We start from the raw sequence: 20,723 nt of genomic DNA on the forward strand, positions 1-20,723 counted from the left end.
AGAGTGGCAGCATAATTTGGGTGGGGGAGAGTGGCAGCATATCTCGGGGGGGGGCAGAGTGGCAGCATGTCTATTAAAAAAAAAAATTCTTTAAAAAAGCACCAAACTTTTAGGGTGCGGCCTATACACGGGGGCGGCCTATATCTGAGCCAATACGGTACTTTGGTTCTGCTTTTACAGAGGAAAATGAAGGGAAGTTAGAAAGGAGAAACAGGGAAATCTGTAAAGCATGTGTGTATACTCAGCAAAAAGCCTACGAGACCTGGTATTCCCAAGTAGTCTCCTAACCAGGCTCAACTTTGCTTAGAGTAGCACATTCACAGAGGTTAACCAAGCATGTTTCACTGTTAATAATCATCTTTATCGATATGTATGGAGGTTATAGAATTTGAGTCTTACTGGCTAGCAGCAGCATTTACTCGTAAGAAGAATTATTCTATTGTGACATGAAATATTAATGTGAATTATAATATAATCTATTCATGCCAATAAAATATAAAGGTTCCGGTAGAAGCACACACAGTAAACTAAACGGTAAATATGAATCTAAAATGTGTCTGGTTTAATCTAAACGTTGTTGCTCTGCTTTTATAATAAAAAAGCCACATAGCAAATCTGGAGCTTTTAATAATTAATTATGTAATGTATCTGTGGGTTTGTATATGGAGTCCTAGGGCCGTACAGAAGACTGCATTCACCATATAGGACATTAACTGGACAACAATGGGTTAAAAGAAATATTTTATTTCCTCAGTTAAGAGACGCTAAAGCCACACCTAGATGCAGTTTTTCCATATAAGGCATGTTAGAGACACACCCACTTTACATCATAAAGCTTAGCAGGTAACCATATAAGGCATGTTAGAGCCACACCCACATTGCATCATAATGCTTGCTGTCATAATAGACCAAGCAGGTGCCTGCAGTGTGTGAGCCCAGTTGAGATAGAAGATCTTTTTAACTACACCAGCAACGTCTTAAGAGGTCCTCTTCTCATCCTTTTTGCCTTGAGGCAGAGTTAGATGGAAGGCCAGAGATTGCTAGGTGCCTAGGTGGTCCGAGTCTGGCTGCAGTACATGGGAGGTAATTGTAACCTTTTCAGTTTTGCACTTGGCACCCTGGACCCCTCTTAGCACTTTTATTTTTATTTGTCACTAGCCGCGGCCCTTTGACTTGGTGTACAGAGCATGCAATGTTTATTACACCAGCCTAAAGGGCTGGGGCTTCAAGGATGGAGATATTTATCTATACAGCTGCACCGTTTTTTTCACAACGCACATGCTATATTTTTTTGAGTGATGATTTTTTAATTTCATTGATCAAACTGCATCAGACAGTTTTTGTTCTATTTGTTTTGAAAATGCCATGGTGGAACCAAGAGTTGATGTTTTTTCTGGTGAGTTCACTTCAATTGGCGACTTCAGTGGTCCTCCCCCTTGCAGGGAGGGTCCAGGAGGATCCAGCCTTCCTATAGGCTTTCTGGTTGAGAAGGGAAAGAAGAGGCCACTTATCCCTTCAGTGAGCGCAGCTCCCAAAAGAAAAGAAAAGAAGAAGGGTGCTGGTGTTCACCGTGGCCCTACTAGCCCCGGCCCTGGTGTGCGGTGCATGCAATGTTTATTACATAGGCCTAAAGGGCTGGGGTTTCAAGGATGGAGCTCTTTATTAAGTCTGCACGGTTTCGTTCACTACACGTATGCAATTTTTTTTTGAGTGATGATTTTTCATTTCCTTGATCAAACTGCATCAGACGAGCACCGGGATTTTTTTTTCTTTTTGTTTTGAAAATGCCATGATGGAACGAAGAGTTGTTCTGGTGAGGGGGGAGCACTTAAGAGTGCCCCCCCTTCAATTGGTGATATCAGTGGTCCTTCCCCTTGCAGGGAGGGTCCAGGAAGATCCGGCCTTCTTGTAGGCGTTCTGGCTGAGGAGGGAAAGAAGAGGCCACTTATCCCTTCAGTGAGTGCAGCCCCCAAAAGAAAAGAAGAAGGGAGCCTGGTGTTCACCATGGCCCTACTAGCCCCCGCCCTGGTGTGCAGTGCATGCAGTGTTTATTACATCATCCGAAAGGGCTGGGGCTTCAAGGATGGAGCTCTTTATCAAGTCTGCACTGTTTCTTTCAGCCCACAAGTGCTATTTTTTTTTTTTTTGAGTGATGATTTTTTAATTTGAGCAAACTGCATCAGACAAGCACCCGAAATTTATTTTTTTTCTATTTGTTTTGAAAATGCCATGCTGGAACCAAGAGTTTGTTTTTTCTGGTGAGGGGGGAGCACTTCAGAGTGCCCCCTCCCCCATCAATTGGTGACTTCAGTGGTCCTTCCCTTACAGGGAGGGTTCTGCGGTCCGTTCCTGATCCAGGGAAAAGTAACCGATCGCCATTTCCAGGGGTCAGGAAGGAATTTTTGGCTTGGAATACATTGACAATCTTTGTCCTCCAAGTTTTTTCACCTTCCTCTGGATCACTAGGATATGGACTGCAGACTAATTCTGGAAGGATTTTTCCCCTTTAGGGGTTTAATTGCACTAAAGATTCTTTGTTTCCTTCATTGTCACTGTACTATTTTCTCTTATAGCTTAAATAAAAAAAATGTTTTTTCAACAAAAATGTAAACTCTCTTGTGATTTCATTTGAGTATGTTAACATAAAAATAGTGTGAAGACAACACAGGATAAACATTCTTATGATGTCATAGTACGTCTCACTGGCAGGCTGTGACGATTCTATTCATTACAGGTAACCCCTGGTAAGGTAATTGATAAAGGCATTGATAATATAATTTGTAATCACTATGTCATTGAGTCTCATTTTTATGTCATCAGCAAAAGCACATAGGGGAGCAAACTTAATTTGGAAGAACTTTATCTGACAAAAAATACTAATATTAATAACAAGCGGAGGATTAGCAAACACTTTAATTAGCTTTAGCAATAAAGCGGCACTTTAAAAAACAAAAAAGTAAGACCATGACAACAGTTTGTACTGGACAGTTTGCGAAGGCTTCTTCAGATAAGTTTTACTCAAGGCATTCAAAGTGGGAATGCTGGAAGCCCACTGGGACAAAAACGCTCTCTTTTTAGCCCACAGCTGACCACACTGTCCACTGACAGGGCCTTTCCGTATCTGAATCCATTGTTTCTGCGATTGTAGGAGATGGCAGTGAGGAAGGAAATGGAAATACAGAAAGGGTTGGAATCTCTACCAACATCAGGAGTTAACACACAGATCTGTTTTGCATTCCTCAGACTGTTGTACACATCCCTGCTCACACACACCAATTACACATCCATGCTCATATATATATACATATATACAAACACATATATACATCCCACCCTCGCTTACCACTCCTGCAGTTTTTTCTCACGTGACCCCGCCAGTGCTGATGATCAAATAAACCAGGGCATCTGATTAGCAGCACCTGTCTAAATCTTAAGCATCTTAATTCCTATGGAAGCAGTAAGAGTGTACATAGATTTTCACACAAAACATCCTCAGAAAGGTGTAAATTCATATTTATTTTCTTTGGGATATGTTAAGGGATATTGTGTTGCTTTACTCAGAACCACCACTCATATACATGCACCGCATAGTCACCCAGTGGATTTCCACATAGAAATTGTGAATCAAGCCAGCACATTGCCCATGCCTTGGGCAAGCTAGTCTGTTACGCAAATACCCTGCAATACCATTGGAAGCAGTTGGATATAAAGAATCGGCTGTTAAAGGACCAGCATTTTTCTGACTGTTCTTTTGAAACCACTTTCTCCTCACCTTCTATTTGAAATCCCCTGCAGCGAAACCGAGGCTGCCCACACAGTGTACACGAGGAGCCAGAGGGAAAGCTGCAGGATCGGTGAGAGGTAAGTGGGGGCGGGATGTGTGTGTATATATAATATATATATGTATAAAACCATGGATGTGTGTGTGTGTGTGTGAGCATGGATGTGTACTTGTGTGTATGTGTGAGCAAGGATGTGTAATTGTGATAGTGTGTGTGAGCAAGGGTGTGTAATTGTGTGTGTGTGTGTGTGTGTGTGTGTGTGAGAGAGAGCATGGATGTGTACTTGTATGTATGTGTGAGACTGGATGTGTAATTGTGTGTGAGCATGGATGTGTAACTGTTTATATGTGTGAGCATGGATGTGTAATTGTCTGTTAGCATGTGTGAGCAAGTAGCAAGGGTCCTTTCTAAACTATTTTGAACTGGCATGGGGAGACAGGGGCGTATATCGGGGATCACGTGTCATCACGTGACCCTGCGGTGGAACCGAGGCTGCCCGCGCGGAGTGTGCGCGAGCAGCCAGAGCGAAAGCTGCAGTAGCGGTGAGAGGAAAGCTAGGGCGGGAGGGAGGTGGGATGTATGTATATGTGTGTGTATATAATGTATTTTTATGTACATAAGCTGTGTACTTGTGTGTGAACATGGATGTGTACTTGTGTGTATGTGTGAGCATGGATGTGTAACTGTATGGATGTGTGATTTTGTGTGTGAGCATGGATGTGTATGTGAGCATGGATCTGTACTTTTGTGTGTGAGCATGGATGTGTAATTGTGTGTGTGACAGCATGGTTGTGTAATTGTGTGAGTATGGATGTGTAATTTTGTTAGTGAGTGTGTGAGAGCATGGAGTGTGTACTTTTGTATGTGTGAGCATGGACGTGTAATGGTGTTAGTGTGTGTGCATGGATGTGTAATTGTGTATAGGTGAGCATGGATATGTAATTGTGTGTGTGTGTGAGCATGGATGTCTACCTGTGTGTGACTATGGATGTGCACGTGTGTGTGTGTGTGTGTGTGTGCGCATGTGTGAGAGCATGGATGTGCACTTGTGCATATGTGTGAGCATGGATGTGTAATTGTGTGTGAACATGGATGTATACTTTCGTGTACGTGAGGATGGATGTATACCTGTGTGTTTGAGACCATGGATGTTTAAGTGGGGTGCGATGGAGTGTGTGTTAGTGAGATTTGATGTGTGTTATTTGTGTGTTTACATATGTTTTATATTGGAAGGAGGGGGGCAAGGGGCAAAGATGGCACAGACAGGCCTGGGGTAAATTTTTGCATTAGGGCCCAGTGGTTTCTAGTTACGCCCCTAGTTGGTAGGTATGGCAGGTAATTAATATTCTCAAAGCTGGTCACTAAATGCGCGTAATTTACAATTTTTATGCAAAACATGGGGAATTTAACCCCTTGATGACAATTGACGGTCCTGACACGTCAGGTGAAAACAAACGGTTTACGACAATTGACATGCCAGGACCGTCATGACTACGTTCGCTTTCTGCACCCAAACGGTGTTGCTGGAATGCCTCAATGTCGAGGCATTCAGCAACACTGAGATCGGCATCAGGGGCCATGTCTGGGCCCTCCCCAGGGCATCAACATCGGAAGCCCATTTTAAAAGAGTTTGGGAGGCGATCAACGATGGCGAGGCATTCAGCGACACCGAACATCCATCCCAGGACGCGCTATGACCGCTCCAGACGCCACTGCGAGATTTTGCCACTCACAAGGAGTTGAAAAGAGTTTCTATAGGGAGGTCAAGTAAAACATAAATAAATAACATGTTTATTGATTTTGTTGACAAGGGAATTCCACTCGACTGTCAAAGAGTCTAATACGATATCTTATCAAAAAAGTGCCTGCTTCTACGGCATTTCTCATGCTACAAACGAATGGGAATAAAATCTAGTCCAGTGTCAAATGGGGCTTCAAAACATGTACTGTAGAAGCCAGTGCTAAATATTAAAAAAAAAAGGAAAAACAAAAAGAGACTACAGACGATTAACAATAAGAAACAAACAGATAGAAAAAGATGTCAAGGAAGAAGGACGTTTTCTTGGTTAAAGCGCTTTTCCTTGTGAGCCAGTCTGCAAGTCCAGGCGAAAGCATGAGTAAAAAGGTGTGGTAACAATCCGCATGCTACTCCCAGGGTGAAGCAGGAGATTTCACTGCTCTCTGCCAGTCCTGTTGGCTGGATGGATCTTCGCTGACCAACTCCTCACGGGCAGGAGTTCTGTGATAGCTCCTCACCACTGCTGCCAAGTGAAATCGTCGTTGTTTCCAAAGACTAAGAAAAATCCTAATATGGTAGAAAAGATGACTGCGTTCCCTGTGAGGACCAGCGCACACGATCCCCACAGAATCTGTAGTGAGAACAAGATACCAATTGAAATCAAAGTCATTACAAAATATCTGAACACGTGCTGCAATTCCAGACAAATACTCTGACATTCTTGTGGGAAAACGCCAGGGACATCTAGTGGCTTACAACAGAGGCTTGTGTCAAGATGAAGGTATTAGTAAAACACTTTAATAATGCTGTTTGATAAAATTTTGAGCCATAAGCCTTGTGTTTGTTACATCGCTGTATCACTGCCCCTACAATTCCCCTCCACAACGCTGTCTAGTTATGGAGATTTCATGGTATAAATTGAAAATACTATTTATGTAGATACACTGTCAATAATACTATGTGGATCAAATCATTTACAATTTACAATTTGGAAAACGTATGGCAGCCAATTCTGTACTTCTCTCACTGCATGATGGTCTCTAGGCAGGTGGAGAGAGGGTCAGCTAACCCCACCATAAATTGATGAGGGGTCACTAATAAGAGTCTCATTAGAGAAAAGAGAGTTGCTCAGAGGGTCGACCCAAACATCCCAATATATATTTGGTTTCCCTCATTATTCCTAAGTGTAACACATACAAAAAAAAAACATGCAAGAACCAACAATGCAACTCACCAGGGTCGCTCGGGCGAAGACGATGGGCAGTCCAAATGCAGAGACAACTATGCCAGTGGTAAGGAATATAGCAAGTTCCTTGCAGGCATTGCTAGCAGCATCGGTCTCATCGACCACCCTCCTCGCTATGCAGTATGGAATGGGAGCCAGGATATAGAAGAACAGGACAAAGAGTGGCCAATATTGGCTAAAGGGAAAAGGTGGAAATAGTTATTCAAAATTACATATTCAAAATCAGAGAACAGACAATACTTCAACCAGCATGACAATGTTTATAAGATAGAGTTGTCTCATCTAGGTCTCTTCTTCAGGCATATCATAATAAAACTTATTATATCCATTATACGTCAGCCTTCAGCCAATTAAGGTATCATCTTCACCAAATTTGCTTTCAATCATGACAATGTTTTGAATAGCACTTAGGCAAAAAGTTTTTTGGCACTGCAAAATATTAATTTTAATGTTAACATTTATTGTTTGTTTATTAGTGATTTTCTTTAGAGATTGAACCATAAAAATAGAGAATTCATAGGAGTTCAGTTATTCTTGCTATTCTTTGTACGCTTATTATGTTATGAAGAATCTAAAGTAAAGATCTCAGCCTGCCCAGACTTCATAAGCCAGTGGACTTCATTGACACGGACATCAAGCTTATGTGTGGAAGGCAACGGTATTATAGATCTAGGGAGTTGAACATCACAAACGTTTCCATACATATACATCGCAGGCTTACTTATATTGTGGCAAGGCACATCCAAGCATTAGGAACATCAGTCCAATTGCTCCACCGAAGGAGAGGCTGATCAGAGCTGCATAGAAAACAAAAAGCATTAAGCATTAATTTACTAACACAAAAACAAAAAAAAACAGAAACATTAAAGCTCAATTACTGGTTACAACCCCAATTTAAGAGGTTAAATTATGAGGGAGCAGGCCACAAGAGGGCCTCTGTTACAGACACGTAGCCTCTCGAGGAGCTGGAATGCCGGTTCTAGGGCCACTTTAAGTAACATGCGGGTTAAAGTCTCTGCGGGTGTATTTGATTAACGCTACATATCACATTTTCATCTCTCTGTAACACAAAGCATGACTATTACACTTAAGCACCGGCATAAGCGTGTGCAGCGAACACCTTAGACTTTATTTTAAACTTTAGGTTGTTGATATTCTCATCTTTACAATCCAGAGTTGCATGATGTGTCTGACATATTGTTCTATGCAATAAACAGAGGGGGGGGGGGGGGGTTGGGGGGGGTGTAAGAAGGAAGGAAAATTTGGTTAGTTATAACGTCATAACGCAAAAATACAGATGTATAACTCTTCACTTTTCTTGCACATTGTGATGCAAACTATGGGAGACAGCATTACCTTTAATACCAGCCATTGAGGAAACGAGAGTTCAGCTTTCAGGATGTATCCCGTAAAGAGGTAACTATATGACTGCAGATATGTGTACTATACGCACGCCTGTAGGATCATAAGGTTTCCACTGAGATAATCCCCTCGCCAACTACGTTAACGCGTAATATGTAATGAACCAGGCAGCTGACTACCCGGCTGACCAGACCTCCGATGACAACAACGAGCATACCACTTCCGCCGGATGTGCTTCCTTTCTTTTGTTTATTGTTTTTTTTTTTCTATCTGTTTTGTACAGCGCAACTTTATTCGAAGCGTCAGATGAGATCACATGTGCACGCCCCCTTTCTGTGACCAGCCAGTAGCAATCTGACAGGTGAGGGGAAGAGGAAGGCAACGTTGGGCCATCTGATGAAACGCAGTGCAAGGAGTGCTTGGTGACGGGAATTATCCGTGTTCTTAGTGATAAAACGCAGTGTGTGTCGGGGCGGTGGTGAAGATGGCAGCAGCTGGCATGGTCCTTGTCTTGTCCCTCCTCTCTGTCCTGCAGCTGTCTCGGGTTCAGTGCTGGAACCAGCATGGTAGGTTCGATAACGTGTGGCTGTACCCGATAACCGTTTAACTGCGGATAGGGTTAAGCATGCTGGCTGAGAGTCGTAGGGTTTGTAGTTCAGCAGCAGCTCGCCCGCTATATGTTGGTTACTGAAATAGTTGGACTCTGGTGGTACTCGTCACTAAAAACATTGGGATGGAGATGATGCCTATGAGAATAATGGGTCCCTTAGGGTTATAAACCTGCTCTCTGCCACAGCTCATGCACGACTTCCCCTAGGTAATACCATGTTCTCTGATCAGTAACATAGGAGTTGATGGCAGATAAGGCCCATTTGGCCCATCTAGTCTGCCATTTTTAACTAAGTAAAGAGTCGGACCTTGATCAGTCCTTCGTCTTGTCTTAGATTCAGGATAGCCATATGGTTATCCCGTGCTTGTCTAGATTCCCTCCCTTCATGAGCCTCTATGGCTGCCGGCAGGTCGTTCCACTTATCTACCACCCTCTCGGTAAAGTAAAAGTAAATGAGGTAGGAAAAGAAAAAGTGACAATAAAAAGTTGTTGATTTTATTTACAAATCTGAAATAAGATGTCAGTTTCTGTGTCACTCAGCATTAAGAATATGTCACCACTGAACTTTTCAGACGGAACTTGCAATGCAAATAAAGTATTCTTCTGGTAACAAAGAAAACGCTCAACAAAAACAAGAGATTAACCCCTTAACGACTTTTGACATGCAAGGAATGTCTCAGAAATGCGTACAGTTGGTGACAGTTGACGTGCCTGGCATGTCATGGGGTTATATGAGCCAACGATTGCTTTCTTCGCTCAGCCAGTGTTGCTGAAATCATTCAGCTAAAAAAATGTGCTGGGGCGCCGGAGTGATCACATTCGCCCCCAAAGTACAAAAATAAGTATAAAGTGTAGAATGGAAGGGGGTATTTTACACCTTTATAAAATGGCAATATGCTACTTACTTATTGCTCTATAATTTACAAAAAATAAATAAAAAAATTGGGTATTTCTAAACTCAGGACAATTAATAGAATCTATTTAGCACTTTTTTCATTAGCTTTTGTAGATGAGTAAAAGTCAGATAAAGTGTTTTGTTTTTACATTATATGATATGATCACAATAATTGTATATAAAGAAAGTCCTTCTTCTGTGGGTACACTAAATGAGAAAGCACAAATGTTAAAACAAAATTTCACAAACAGTCCCGTCACAGAGGGGTTAAAATATGATTGCCAGAGACTTCACAGATATTGTTATTACGCACTTATCACAATAGCTAGTCCACTTGTGTTCATATCTTAGATCTAATATCTATATATGTAACCCTGTATATGAAAAAAAATATATAATATATAGGGTTTGCATGCTTATTAACCCCTTCGAGACAAAGGCTGATTTTACTTTTTGTACCCTTTGTGACAATGGCCTTTTTAACATTTCTGCGCTGCTTGTGTTTAGCTGTAATTTTCTTCTTTCCCGTTTACTGAACCCACACACATTAGATATTGTTTTTTTCAGGACAAGAAGGGCTTTCTTTAGATGACATTGTTTTGATTGTATCATATTATTTACTATTAAAAAAATTATAAAATATGGTGAAAAATTTAGAAAAAAATGACTGTTTCTAACTTTTAGTTGAAAAATCTTTTACTCATCTATAAAAGGTAATGAAAAAACCTGCTAAATAGATTCTACTATTTGTCCTGAGTTTAGAAATACCCAATGTTTTTATGTTTTTTTGCTTTTTTCTACCCATTATGGGGCAATAAGTACAGGTAGCGTTTTGCTATTTCAAAGCCATTTTTTCCAAATCTGGTAATTCTTCCCCTCATGTGCCATTTCGGGTATCTTTGAACCCGGCCAATGCAATTTACCCCATCAAGTCATATATTTTTGAAAACTAGACAGCCCAGGGTATTCCAAATGCTAGTATTTTAACTCTTTCCATGCACCATATCTACCACCAGTCTTTGTCAAACTTTATGGTAGTCATTTTTTTGCATTTGTTTTGTCATACACATTTTACTTCAGGTATGAATTAAAATGTTCTAGTTTATGTCACTATCACAAAACACCCCAATATGTGTTCAGCAACATCTCCTGAGCGCAGCGATACCCCACATGAATGATTTTGCCTGGCTGTTTGGGGGCAAAAGGGCCACATTTGGGGCATGTGCATTTTTCAATGTTGAACTTTGGCATTTGGGGATCCACTGCCCATGCCCTATTTGGTACATCTTTGAGCCGGGCCATTTCAGTGTGCCCAATAAACCCATATATTTTTGAAAACTAGACACCCCAGGGTATTTCAAATGCTAGTATTTTAACTCTTTCCATGCACCATATCTACCACCAGTCTTTGTCAAACTTTGTGGTAGTCATTTTTTTGCATTTGGTTTTCCACACACATTTTAATTCAGGTATGAATTAAAATGTTCTCGTATATGTCACTATCACAAAACACCCCAATATGTGTTCAGCAACATCTCCTGAGTACAGCGATACCTCACATGAATGATTTTGCCTGGCTGTTTTGGGGCAAAAGGGCCACATTTGGGGCATGCGCTTTTTTCAATGTTGAACTTTGGCATTTGGGATCCACTGCCCATGCCCTATTTGGTACATCTTTGAGCCAGGCCATTTCAGTGTGCCCAACAAAACCATATATTTTTCAAAACTAGACACCACAGGGTATTTTAAATGCTGGTATTTTAACTCTTTGCATGCACATATTTTACCACCAGCATTTTTTCAAAGTTTGCAGTAATATTTTTGTGTGTGTATTTTTCCCACACACACCTACTTTATGTATGAATTTACAGCTCCTGGTATATGCCGCTGTCACACGACACCCCATAATGTGTTCAGCAACATCTCCTGAGTGCAGTGATACCCCACATGCATGGGTGTGTCATTTTTGGGGGGAACTAAAAGGCCACATTTGGTACGTGTGCATTTTTCTAATTGGAAATTAGATGTGTGGTCATCCTCCCCCCCGTGTTAATTGGGACGTTGTTGAACCTGGCCCATTCAATTTACCCCATCAAATCATACATTTTTTAAAAGTAGACACCCCACGGGCATTTAATATGCCAGTATTTTAACTCTTTCCATGCGAGAATTGTTTTAAGCTAATATGCTAATTTTAGGACTTGCTCACAAAAATATATTTTTTATATATATATATATATTTTTTTTTATTTTTTTAAAAAAAAAATGTAACATTTTTTTTCAACTTGGAGGTTCCCCTGATAGTGACATCAGTGGGAAATGATTTTTACATTTTACTGTTTTTTTACTATTTTTTTCTAATTATTATTAATTTTATTTTATTTTTTAATTTATTTTTACTAATCACACTGTGATTAGAAAGCTGGGCTCCATTGACTTGCATGGTGAATGCAGTACCTGTATTCAACCTGCAAGTGGAGACAAAGTTCTCTAGATGGTATGGACTATCTAGCGAACTTTTAAAATTTGTGGTTCCTGTTACAGGACGGCGGCCATCTTCCTTGATGGCGAAGATTGCCGGCAGCTGCGGCTGTGACCGCTCTCCGGAGCGGTCACAGCCCATCAAAAGGTTAGTGTTTGGTGTCGCTGGATGCCTCCTGATCGAGGCATTCCAGCGACACCATTTAAGTTTAGGAGGCGATCATCGATCGCCTCCTAAACGCTTTTAAAACGGGCGTCCGCCGCCATACAAAGTATGGCGGATGTTGACGCCCCGTGGAGGGGCCAGAGATGGCCCCTTCGTGCCGATCGCGGCGTTGCTGAATGCCTCGAGGTCGAGGCATTCAGCAACGCTTTTTGGGTGCAGAAAGCGATAGTAGATCGCTTTCTGCACCCGTTTAAAGACGTGCCGGTCCTGGCACGTCAATTGTCGTAAAGCACATGCTTTTCCGTGCCGTGCCAGGACCGGCAATTGTCATTAAGGGGTTAAATAAGAACAGGACAGACTGGGAGTATGCACCAACGTATCTAATATAGTTAGAAAAATGACCATGAAATTACCTTTTTTAGTTATGGTTGTTTGCATTAATAACCCCAAGTGTATTAACTCATTATCTGATAGCCTAAGGCCAGTTAAAGATGCAAGTAAGACATTGCATTAATATAAAGCTCTTGCTTTGTTCTCTTCGGGTTATCAGACAGGATTGTCATTCCAGAGTTTTTTTTCCCCACAAAATCTGTATAATTGTAAACATTAATTGAATTTGATGGTAAACAGTTATGGCCAGGGGCTCTTATCGTAAACACTGTTGTAAAACAATCAAGTGTGGGTTTTAAGGTAGAACTCAATGGCGTTTTTGCTTCTGATGCCATAATCTTTTATTCTAACATTCAACGTTCCAAAGCTCCATCAAGATGGAGTGGGCTTTGCCAATAACATACATGAAATCTGTCTGTTTTGTTGTAGAGAGAGTCCTGCTGAGGGATATCCAGGCGATCACTCTATATGCCGACAGATACACCAATGCCCGTCGCGCATCCCCCATCCTGCAGCTAAAGTGCACTGGTGGAAGTGCTGGATGCCAAGCTGTGTTACCACAGGTGGTCCAGTGCCACAACAGAGGTTGGGATGGCTATGATGTCCAGGTAACGGTTTTTGCTTTGGAATGTTTTTTTGCATTAATTAAAGTGTCTGTGGATATACATCGCATCTGTGCTACTTTCTATCGCCCAGTTAATGCCTTCTTTATAGACCGATCAGCTATAACGTTGTGGCCACCTGCCTAATATTGTGTAAGCCCTGCTATTGTGTAAGCCCTGACCCATTGAGGCATGGACTCCACTGGACCTCTGAAAGTGTGTTGTGATATCTTGCAGCAAGTCCTTTAAGTCCTGAAAGTTGTGAGGTGGTGCCATGGATGCATCCTGGTGCCATGTGTTCTCCAGGTAAGCGACTCACGGGCAGCCGGCCATCCACGTGATATACATTAAAGCATGATTCATCAGAGCAGGCCTCCTTCTTCCATTGCTCTGCGGTTCAGTTCTTTTGCTCATGTGCCCATTGTAGGCACTTTTAGCAGCAGCATGGGAACCCTGACTGGTCTGTGGTTATGCAGCCCCATACACAACAAACTGTGATGCACTGTGTGTTTTGACACCTTTCTATCAGAACCAGTTATCTTTTTTTACAGCAATTTGACCACACAGGCCAGCTTTCACCACCCACGTGCATCAATAAGCCTTGGCTGCCCATGACTCTGTCGCCGCTTCACCGTCTTTTGCTTCCTTGGGCCACTGCAGACCAGGAACACCCAAGAGCTGCACTTTTGAAGATGCTCTGACCCATTCGTCTAGCCATCCTAATTTGGCCTTTGTCGAAGTCGCTCATTTTTCTTGCTTCTAACACATCAACTTTAAGGGCAAAATGTTCACTTGCTGCCTTAAATATCCCACCTATTGACAGATGCCATGATAACAAAATTATCAGTGTTATTCACTTCACCTGTCAGTGGTCATAATGTTATGGCTGATCGGTGTATAGATTTTTACGCCATACATTAATATGGTAATTGTTTGGGCCTGACATTAACGCTGCCCTGTCTATGCCATTGCCGTAGGCCCACAAATGGTGGGTGTTAGATACTACAGGAACAAAATCACGGACATTGAGACAGTGCACAAATGTGAATGAAGTGGGGTCTACCACACAATGAAGTAATAGATCTAAAAAGTATTCAAGCTCCAAAACATATATTTGACTTTATCTAAAATGTGATTTATTTATGTGTGTGTGTATATATATATATATATTCCAAACTTTTAATGAAACACTACTTTCTCTTTGAACTCTTTTCTCAGTGGGAATGCAAGGTGGACCTGGGCAATGCTTATCGTTTTGGAAAAGTGGAAGTGAATTGTGAGGGCTTCGACTACCCTGAGGATCCCTACATCCTACGGGGGTCTTGTGGATTAGAGTACACTCTTGATCTCACAGATGAGGGCCAAAGGAGGTCTAATGATGGCTACAACTCAGGGGGTTTTGGGTTTTCTCAAGGGCGCTCCTCGAGCTGGAACTCTCCTTCCTCCTCATCTGAAGGCAGTGGGGCAATTGTCATCATAGTGATTCTGCTGCTTGCGTTTGGTGTATACAAGTTATTCCTGAGTGGGCCTACAATGCAGCAACAACCTCAGCCTGATGAGTATGGAAACCAAGGCTATGCTAGCGCCCCTCCTCCACCCGGTTTTAAGTCCGGCTTCACAGGTATACATAGATCATATTTCTGTACATCTGTTCCTGTAGAGGTTATAAGGTCAGAACTTAAGATATCTTTATTTTTACCCATTTTCTAGCAGATCTTTAACTGACATAGAACGTTGTTGCCCTAATTGGCTTGTAGTTTGCGAAAAGGGATATTTATTTTTGTTATGGATAATGCTGATTGGGCATAACTGAGGACCAAATACTGTGCTTTTAAGTGGGGTGATGTCAGTAGATGTGAGATAATATGAGGAAGCCCATTACAACAGAAATACTGTGTGAATCAAATACCTCCCAGATGATAAAGTGCAGCTAAGGAAAGAATAGAATTAAATCTTGCAGAGCACTTTTAACCACAAGAAGGCCCAATGGGATAGATGCTGCAGTCCAGACAGTGCCTCGGAATAGCATGATATCTTTCCCCAGCAAAAGAATATTGGAAAAGAACAATGTGGAAAAAAGGCAGACTACGCCAGATGCCTTATGATTTCATAATAATGTTGTTTTTTCTTAGGCACTTCAACAGGATATGATTCCAGTGGTACCAATACATTTGGCAGCCATGCTACCCAAGGACCTGGTTTCTGGACTGGCCTTGGAACTGGTGGTGTGCTGGGATACTTGTTTGGTAATCGGAGGTGAGCATCTTGATATACATGTACACATAACATTATACATATATATATTTATTGGGTCCAGTAGGAGTCCAGTGTAGTGCAGCTGCTCTCAGCTAAGGTTAATGGCTAGTGGCTTTTTGAATAGCCATTTTTAATCTATTGTAGCAATATCAGTACTGTGTATTATTTTAAGCTGAACAGAGAAGAGATTTGATTTGTCAACATTGGATCAGCTTGCCAATAGCAGCAATGAGTAAATCCCTGAGTACAGCATATAGCAGGGGCGTCCAACATGCGGCCCGCGTGAGATCGGCAGCCAGGGAAACCAAGATCATAAGGGCCCTGCTGCTTACCTGTGGGAGGGTCTTTTGTACTGTACAGAGGAAGCGGAACCCAGCAGAGTCACATGAATGTACATGACATCACATGACTCTGCTCCAGTCCTGCTTCCTCTGTGCAGTACAAGAGAACGCAGAGGGAAGCCGCCCCCCAGCTGAAGTCTGTGAGCAGCATCAAGAGAGAGCTGCAGTGCAGGTAAGGGGGTGGGGGAGGGTGTTTGAATGAGTATGCGTGATTGAGTGAATGACTCTGTGAATGAATGAGTATATGAATGAATGTGTGTGTGTGTGTGATAGCATGGATGTGTAAGTGGGGGGGCATGGTACAGGGTGGCCGTAAGTGATGTGCAGACCCCATACTGCTGGCAGCATCAATACACAAGGGGGGGCAGCTAGCCAGGTTTCAGCATGTACTGGCTGACTTGGCATGATAGGAATGTGATTGCTAACAGCAATCACACTCCTATTATGCCAAGTAGTATTGTTGAATTTTTTGTCCAATTTTGGTGTGTTACTTACTTTTAATAAAAGTGTGGTTAACACACCGAAATTGGACAAAAAAAATACAACAACAATATTAATTTATATATGATCGTTGACAGCAATCACACTCCTATCATGCCCAGCCAACCAGTACATGCTGTAATCTGGGTATGCCTGAGATTGTTATCAATCATAATATATATATATATACAGGGCTTGACAAATTTGTTGTGAATCTAGGCGCCAGGTAAAAAAGTTAGGAGCCAGGATTTTTTTAAGCTAACAGTTGGTCAGGAGTGATCGGATCATCATCAGCCCACTTACTAAAATCACAGCGTTTGACCTGGAAGCACCCTGGACTTTCAGGTCAGTGCTGTTGTTTTTTTTAACTCTTTCGATGCTGATGTTCCATTGGAGCACAGCATTGACTGATATTTAGTCCCCACAAGCTTGTGGGGACAAATGTTAACCCCTGCAATGCCACGAATGTGTCATACACAATTGTGGCATTGAAGGGGTTAACACTGCACTGTCGCTCTCATGGAGCGATCAGGCAGCAGGGGGTTGTTGGGGCTGGTGTCCACACTCATGTGGAGACCAAAGAACCCTCTCCCCTGTCCCTGAAGCTGCCTCTGGCAGCTGGGAAGCAATTGCTGGTCTATAGACCAGCCATTGCAGGGGGGAGTCTCTTTGATGACAACTGTAGGCTTCCATGCCTACAGGAATCATCAAAGGGCTTGTGGGGGCTCGTTTTTGCTGTTGTTGGTCTGCCTGGGCTTCCAGGCAGACCACCAGCAGCAGAGTCCCGTACAAAACGGGAATTAACCCCTAAATGAAGGGGTTAACGCTGCACTGTCGCTCTCATGGAGCGATCAGGCAGCAGGGGGGTGTTGGGTCAGGTCCCCACACTTGTGTGGGGGCCCAATCAACACACAACCCCCTTCCCTGAAGCTGCCTGTGGCAGCTGAAAACACGATTGCTGGTTTAACAGCAACCGTGTTTTCAGCCTACAGGATCACTCCGTGGGAGGGGTCTCAGGCTCGGGGGCGGGCTCTGTGTGGCTGTGCTGTCTGCCCAGACTCCTGGGCAGACAGCAGCAGCGCCCCCGTGTGGTGACTCAGCCTCTTACATCCACAATTTTTTCTGGATGCAAGAGGCAAAACCTAGGCGCCAGGACAAAATTCTCTGTCGCCATGGCGACCTGGCGCCTGGGATTTGTCGAGCCCTGTATATGTGTATATATATATATATATATATATATATATATATATATATACATTATTACATTTTTTGTACAATTTTGGTGTGTAACTTTTGTGTGGGATTTTTTTTATTATTTTTAAAGGTGGGGGGTCATTTTCGGTTTCGGCTAAGTGAATTTTCGGTTTCGGTCCAGAATTTTCATTTTGGTGCATCCCTAGATTTTTAGTTATCCAGAATCCTGAATTTATAGTCACAAAACTTTCTAGGCCCACAAATCAGTGAGAGGAAAAGGTTTTGTGTCATTTACTTTCTTTTAATCGGCATATTTTATTAAGGGCTAAAAATTAGTGACAATGAGTGCGGCCCACGCATGTATACAATTCTGATGAAGTGGCCCACTACAGAAAAAACTTGGGACACCCTTGGCATATAGCATCAGTCACATCACTGGGGAAACATAGTTTTGTCCTCTGGAAAGAGAATTCATTATTGATAACCACTATTGTGTGTTTTTGTATGATAGTCCCTCAGTACTCAACAGACTTTCTGACTTTTATTTTTGTGTTAAGAGCGCAGCCATGCCAGTCTCCCTATTTCAACACCTGGACTGGTCCTTCATACTCTGGTCCAATGTATGGAGCTTCTCAGCCATCCAGAGCACCAGAGAGTTCCGGTACAAGAATGGCATCAGGTAGGAAAATTGTCAGGAATAAATTCTGAAATCGTTACACATGGGCAAACTAGATGGGCCAAATGAATAGCGTTATCTGAATTTGCAACTACAAGAACATTTCCAAAGGGGGATAGGGCCATGAATGTAGGGATACAATCTGCACAAAAGAGAACTCTGGGAGTCTGTAAAAGAAAACTATGCTTAGGTATTGGGAACAGTAAGCAGGTTTTAATATTTTATATAACGTAAAGACATTTTTAGATGGCCAGTCCTTTAAAGGAACACTCCAGCCAGGGGTCCCTTAAAATTTTATGTAGAACAATTTATAGTACATTGTTTTTCTAAATTGTGTTTTTTGTCGTGTTAAAGCATAGTCCACCAGGTTAATGAAGCATTATAAAGTAAACTAAATGCCTCAAATCTCTCTTTATTTTACAGGATTTGGAGGGACAAAAAGAAGATAAGAAAACAAAACTGATTGGCCAGCTTTTATTTTTGCTAATTTAAGTCCGACATGTTGGCCGCATCCACACCTTGGAATATATTCGTGTTGCACTCGATTAGACAATGGAATATGTATAAAAAAAAAAGCGTAATGCCAGAGAGAGTATAGATTTGTGAAAATGTGACTGATTTATTTGATTTATTTATCAAGAATTCTACAGGACATTCAAGCCTCTCTCTTTCCAGGCACATTAGTCTCTCTTGCAAGTAAGACCGCCATGACTCAATTCCAAACCTAGCCACTAGGGGCACGCTCCTACAAGTTAGTTTTCTTCGCTGATCCCTAAAATAATTATAATCAAAAAACACGCATGGGCGTGACAGCATTTAAAGGGACAGTTTACAGTTCCTGACAAGGCACTAAAGGATATTAAGAACCTTAATATCCATTATTCAACATTTAAAAAATAAGCACACTTACCTGAAGTGGAAATTGCAACTCTGCTGCTGCCTTCCTCCTCTCTGGTCAGCAGCAGGCAATCGGTGTTCCCATTGAAATCAGTGGAGGTGCTTTTTGTATATGTACACGGAGGCCTAAAGAAACCCACCGTCCCCAGGACTTGCTGAGCCAGCGCTGCAGCTGCCTGTACGCAAAGAATCTAATGCCATACAGTAACATACACGCAAACAGCATTCACTCATGCCTTAGCTGTCCCAGGAGTGACGGCAGCTCAACGAGTGACCTCTCTTCCGAGGGTCACTTTTACTCCTGTCGGTGGTGTCAGGCTCCCCCTTTAACACTTTCAGTGCCGGGCATCTTGGCAGCTTAATGCAGAATCTTCATTGAATTTAAAAATAATAAAATATCAGTCCAGTACATAAAGAAGATGAGAAGCACAGTAAAAAAAAAAGTAAATTTTGGTGAACATAGTATGTATATATGTTAAGGAGAGTGCGTGTATGTACGCAAGCAGGCTTTGATAACCATGAGTTAGCTGAAGCCATACCCACTTAGGTCACAGTAATACAATGTAGTCCCCCTAGTACAGTATGTCCAATTCCAACAAAAGCTATCGCACAGTACATCAATTTATTACTAGTGCTCTTTGAGAACATTGGGCAATATTTGATTACATTTAGGCATCTGATTAAACATTATTGCTTACGCAAGCGATAAGAGGAGATAGAGATCGAGCCAGAAAGCCAACGCCGCTTTATTATTATTTTTAAAACCTGTTTTAAGGGGCGGTGAGCAATCCATGGGAATGCAGATCATGGAAATAGTGATTTTTATACAATTCCCTGTGTTTATTCCGTGCAGTGACTGTCACAAGCAGCAGGTTTTTTTTCATTTTTTTCACCATTATTCACCGCTAAAAATATGGAGCTTATTGTTATAGAAAAGAAAATCCATAGAAAGCAAAAACGTTAGAAATAAGAAGAGGCTGGGATTTAGCCAGCAGTGCATGACAATGGCACGTTGGCTTGGCACGTGTACAGAAATCCTGATATTGAAGGAACGGATAGGCCCAAGGCAATAACCTATGGTGTTTGCATCCGAGGAAGAAGAATGATACCATAACCATTGTGAGTTACACTTTATGGTGTCAAGTATGTGGACATCCTCCCTAATTATTGCTTTTCATCCACACCAATTGCTAACAGGTGTATAAAATCAAGCACATTTTAATGTTTAGGCCCCTTAGTACCAGGGTAGGAAAATCTTAATGTTTCAGCCAGAGCCGGCCTTAGGCGTTGTGGTGCCCTGTGCGGACTACTCCTCTGGCGCCCCCCCCTCTCTGCCGCTTCAAACTACCCCTCCCCTCTGCCCCCTTCAAACTACCCCCCCTTTCTGCCCCTTCAAACTACGCCCCCTCTCTGCCCCTTCAAACTACCCCCCCCTCTCTGCCCCTTCAAACTACCCCCCCTCTCTGCCCCTTCAAACTACCCCCCCTCTCTGCCCCTTCAAACTACCCCCCCTCTCTGCCCCTTCAAACTACGCCCCCTCTCTGCCCCTTCAAACTACCCCCCCCTCTCTGCCCCTTCAAACTACCCCCCCTCTCTGCCCCTTCAAA

General features: G+C 42.3%; 2 protein-coding genes across 2 annotated transcripts; one reads left to right on the top strand and one right to left on the bottom strand.

The window, feature by feature from the left end:
* Positions 1 to 6,034: 6,034 nt before the first annotated feature.
* Positions 6,035 to 8,138, bottom strand: LOC149284308 (leptin receptor overlapping transcript-like 1). The gene is made up of 4 exons (XM_089496911.1): positions 8,123 to 8,138; positions 7,488 to 7,563; positions 6,755 to 6,941; positions 6,035 to 6,151 (listed from the first exon to the last, which is right to left on the bottom strand). The coding sequence occupies exons 1-4, from the start codon at positions 8,136 to 8,138 to the stop codon at positions 6,035 to 6,037; spliced, it is 396 nt and encodes a 131-aa protein (XP_089353037.1).
* Positions 8,139 to 8,609: 471 nt separating this feature from the next.
* SARAF (store-operated calcium entry associated regulatory factor) lies at positions 8,610 to 18,668 on the top strand. Its single transcript, XM_089496922.1, has 6 exons — positions 8,610 to 8,694; positions 13,100 to 13,278; positions 14,491 to 14,914; positions 15,405 to 15,528; positions 18,101 to 18,222; positions 18,643 to 18,668. The coding sequence occupies exons 1-6, from the start codon at positions 8,613 to 8,615 to the stop codon at positions 18,666 to 18,668; spliced, it is 957 nt and encodes a 318-aa protein (XP_089353048.1). The 5' UTR covers positions 8,610 to 8,612.
* The last annotated feature ends 2,055 nt before the right edge of the window (positions 18,669 to 20,723 follow it).

This window comes from Sceloporus occidentalis, unplaced genomic scaffold (assembly GCF_023333645.1).
Source record: "Sceloporus occidentalis isolate IW3139 unplaced genomic scaffold, rSceOcc1.0.p SCAF_95, whole genome shotgun sequence".
NCBI classification, from domain to species: domain Eukaryota; kingdom Metazoa; phylum Chordata; class Lepidosauria; order Squamata; family Phrynosomatidae; genus Sceloporus; species Sceloporus occidentalis.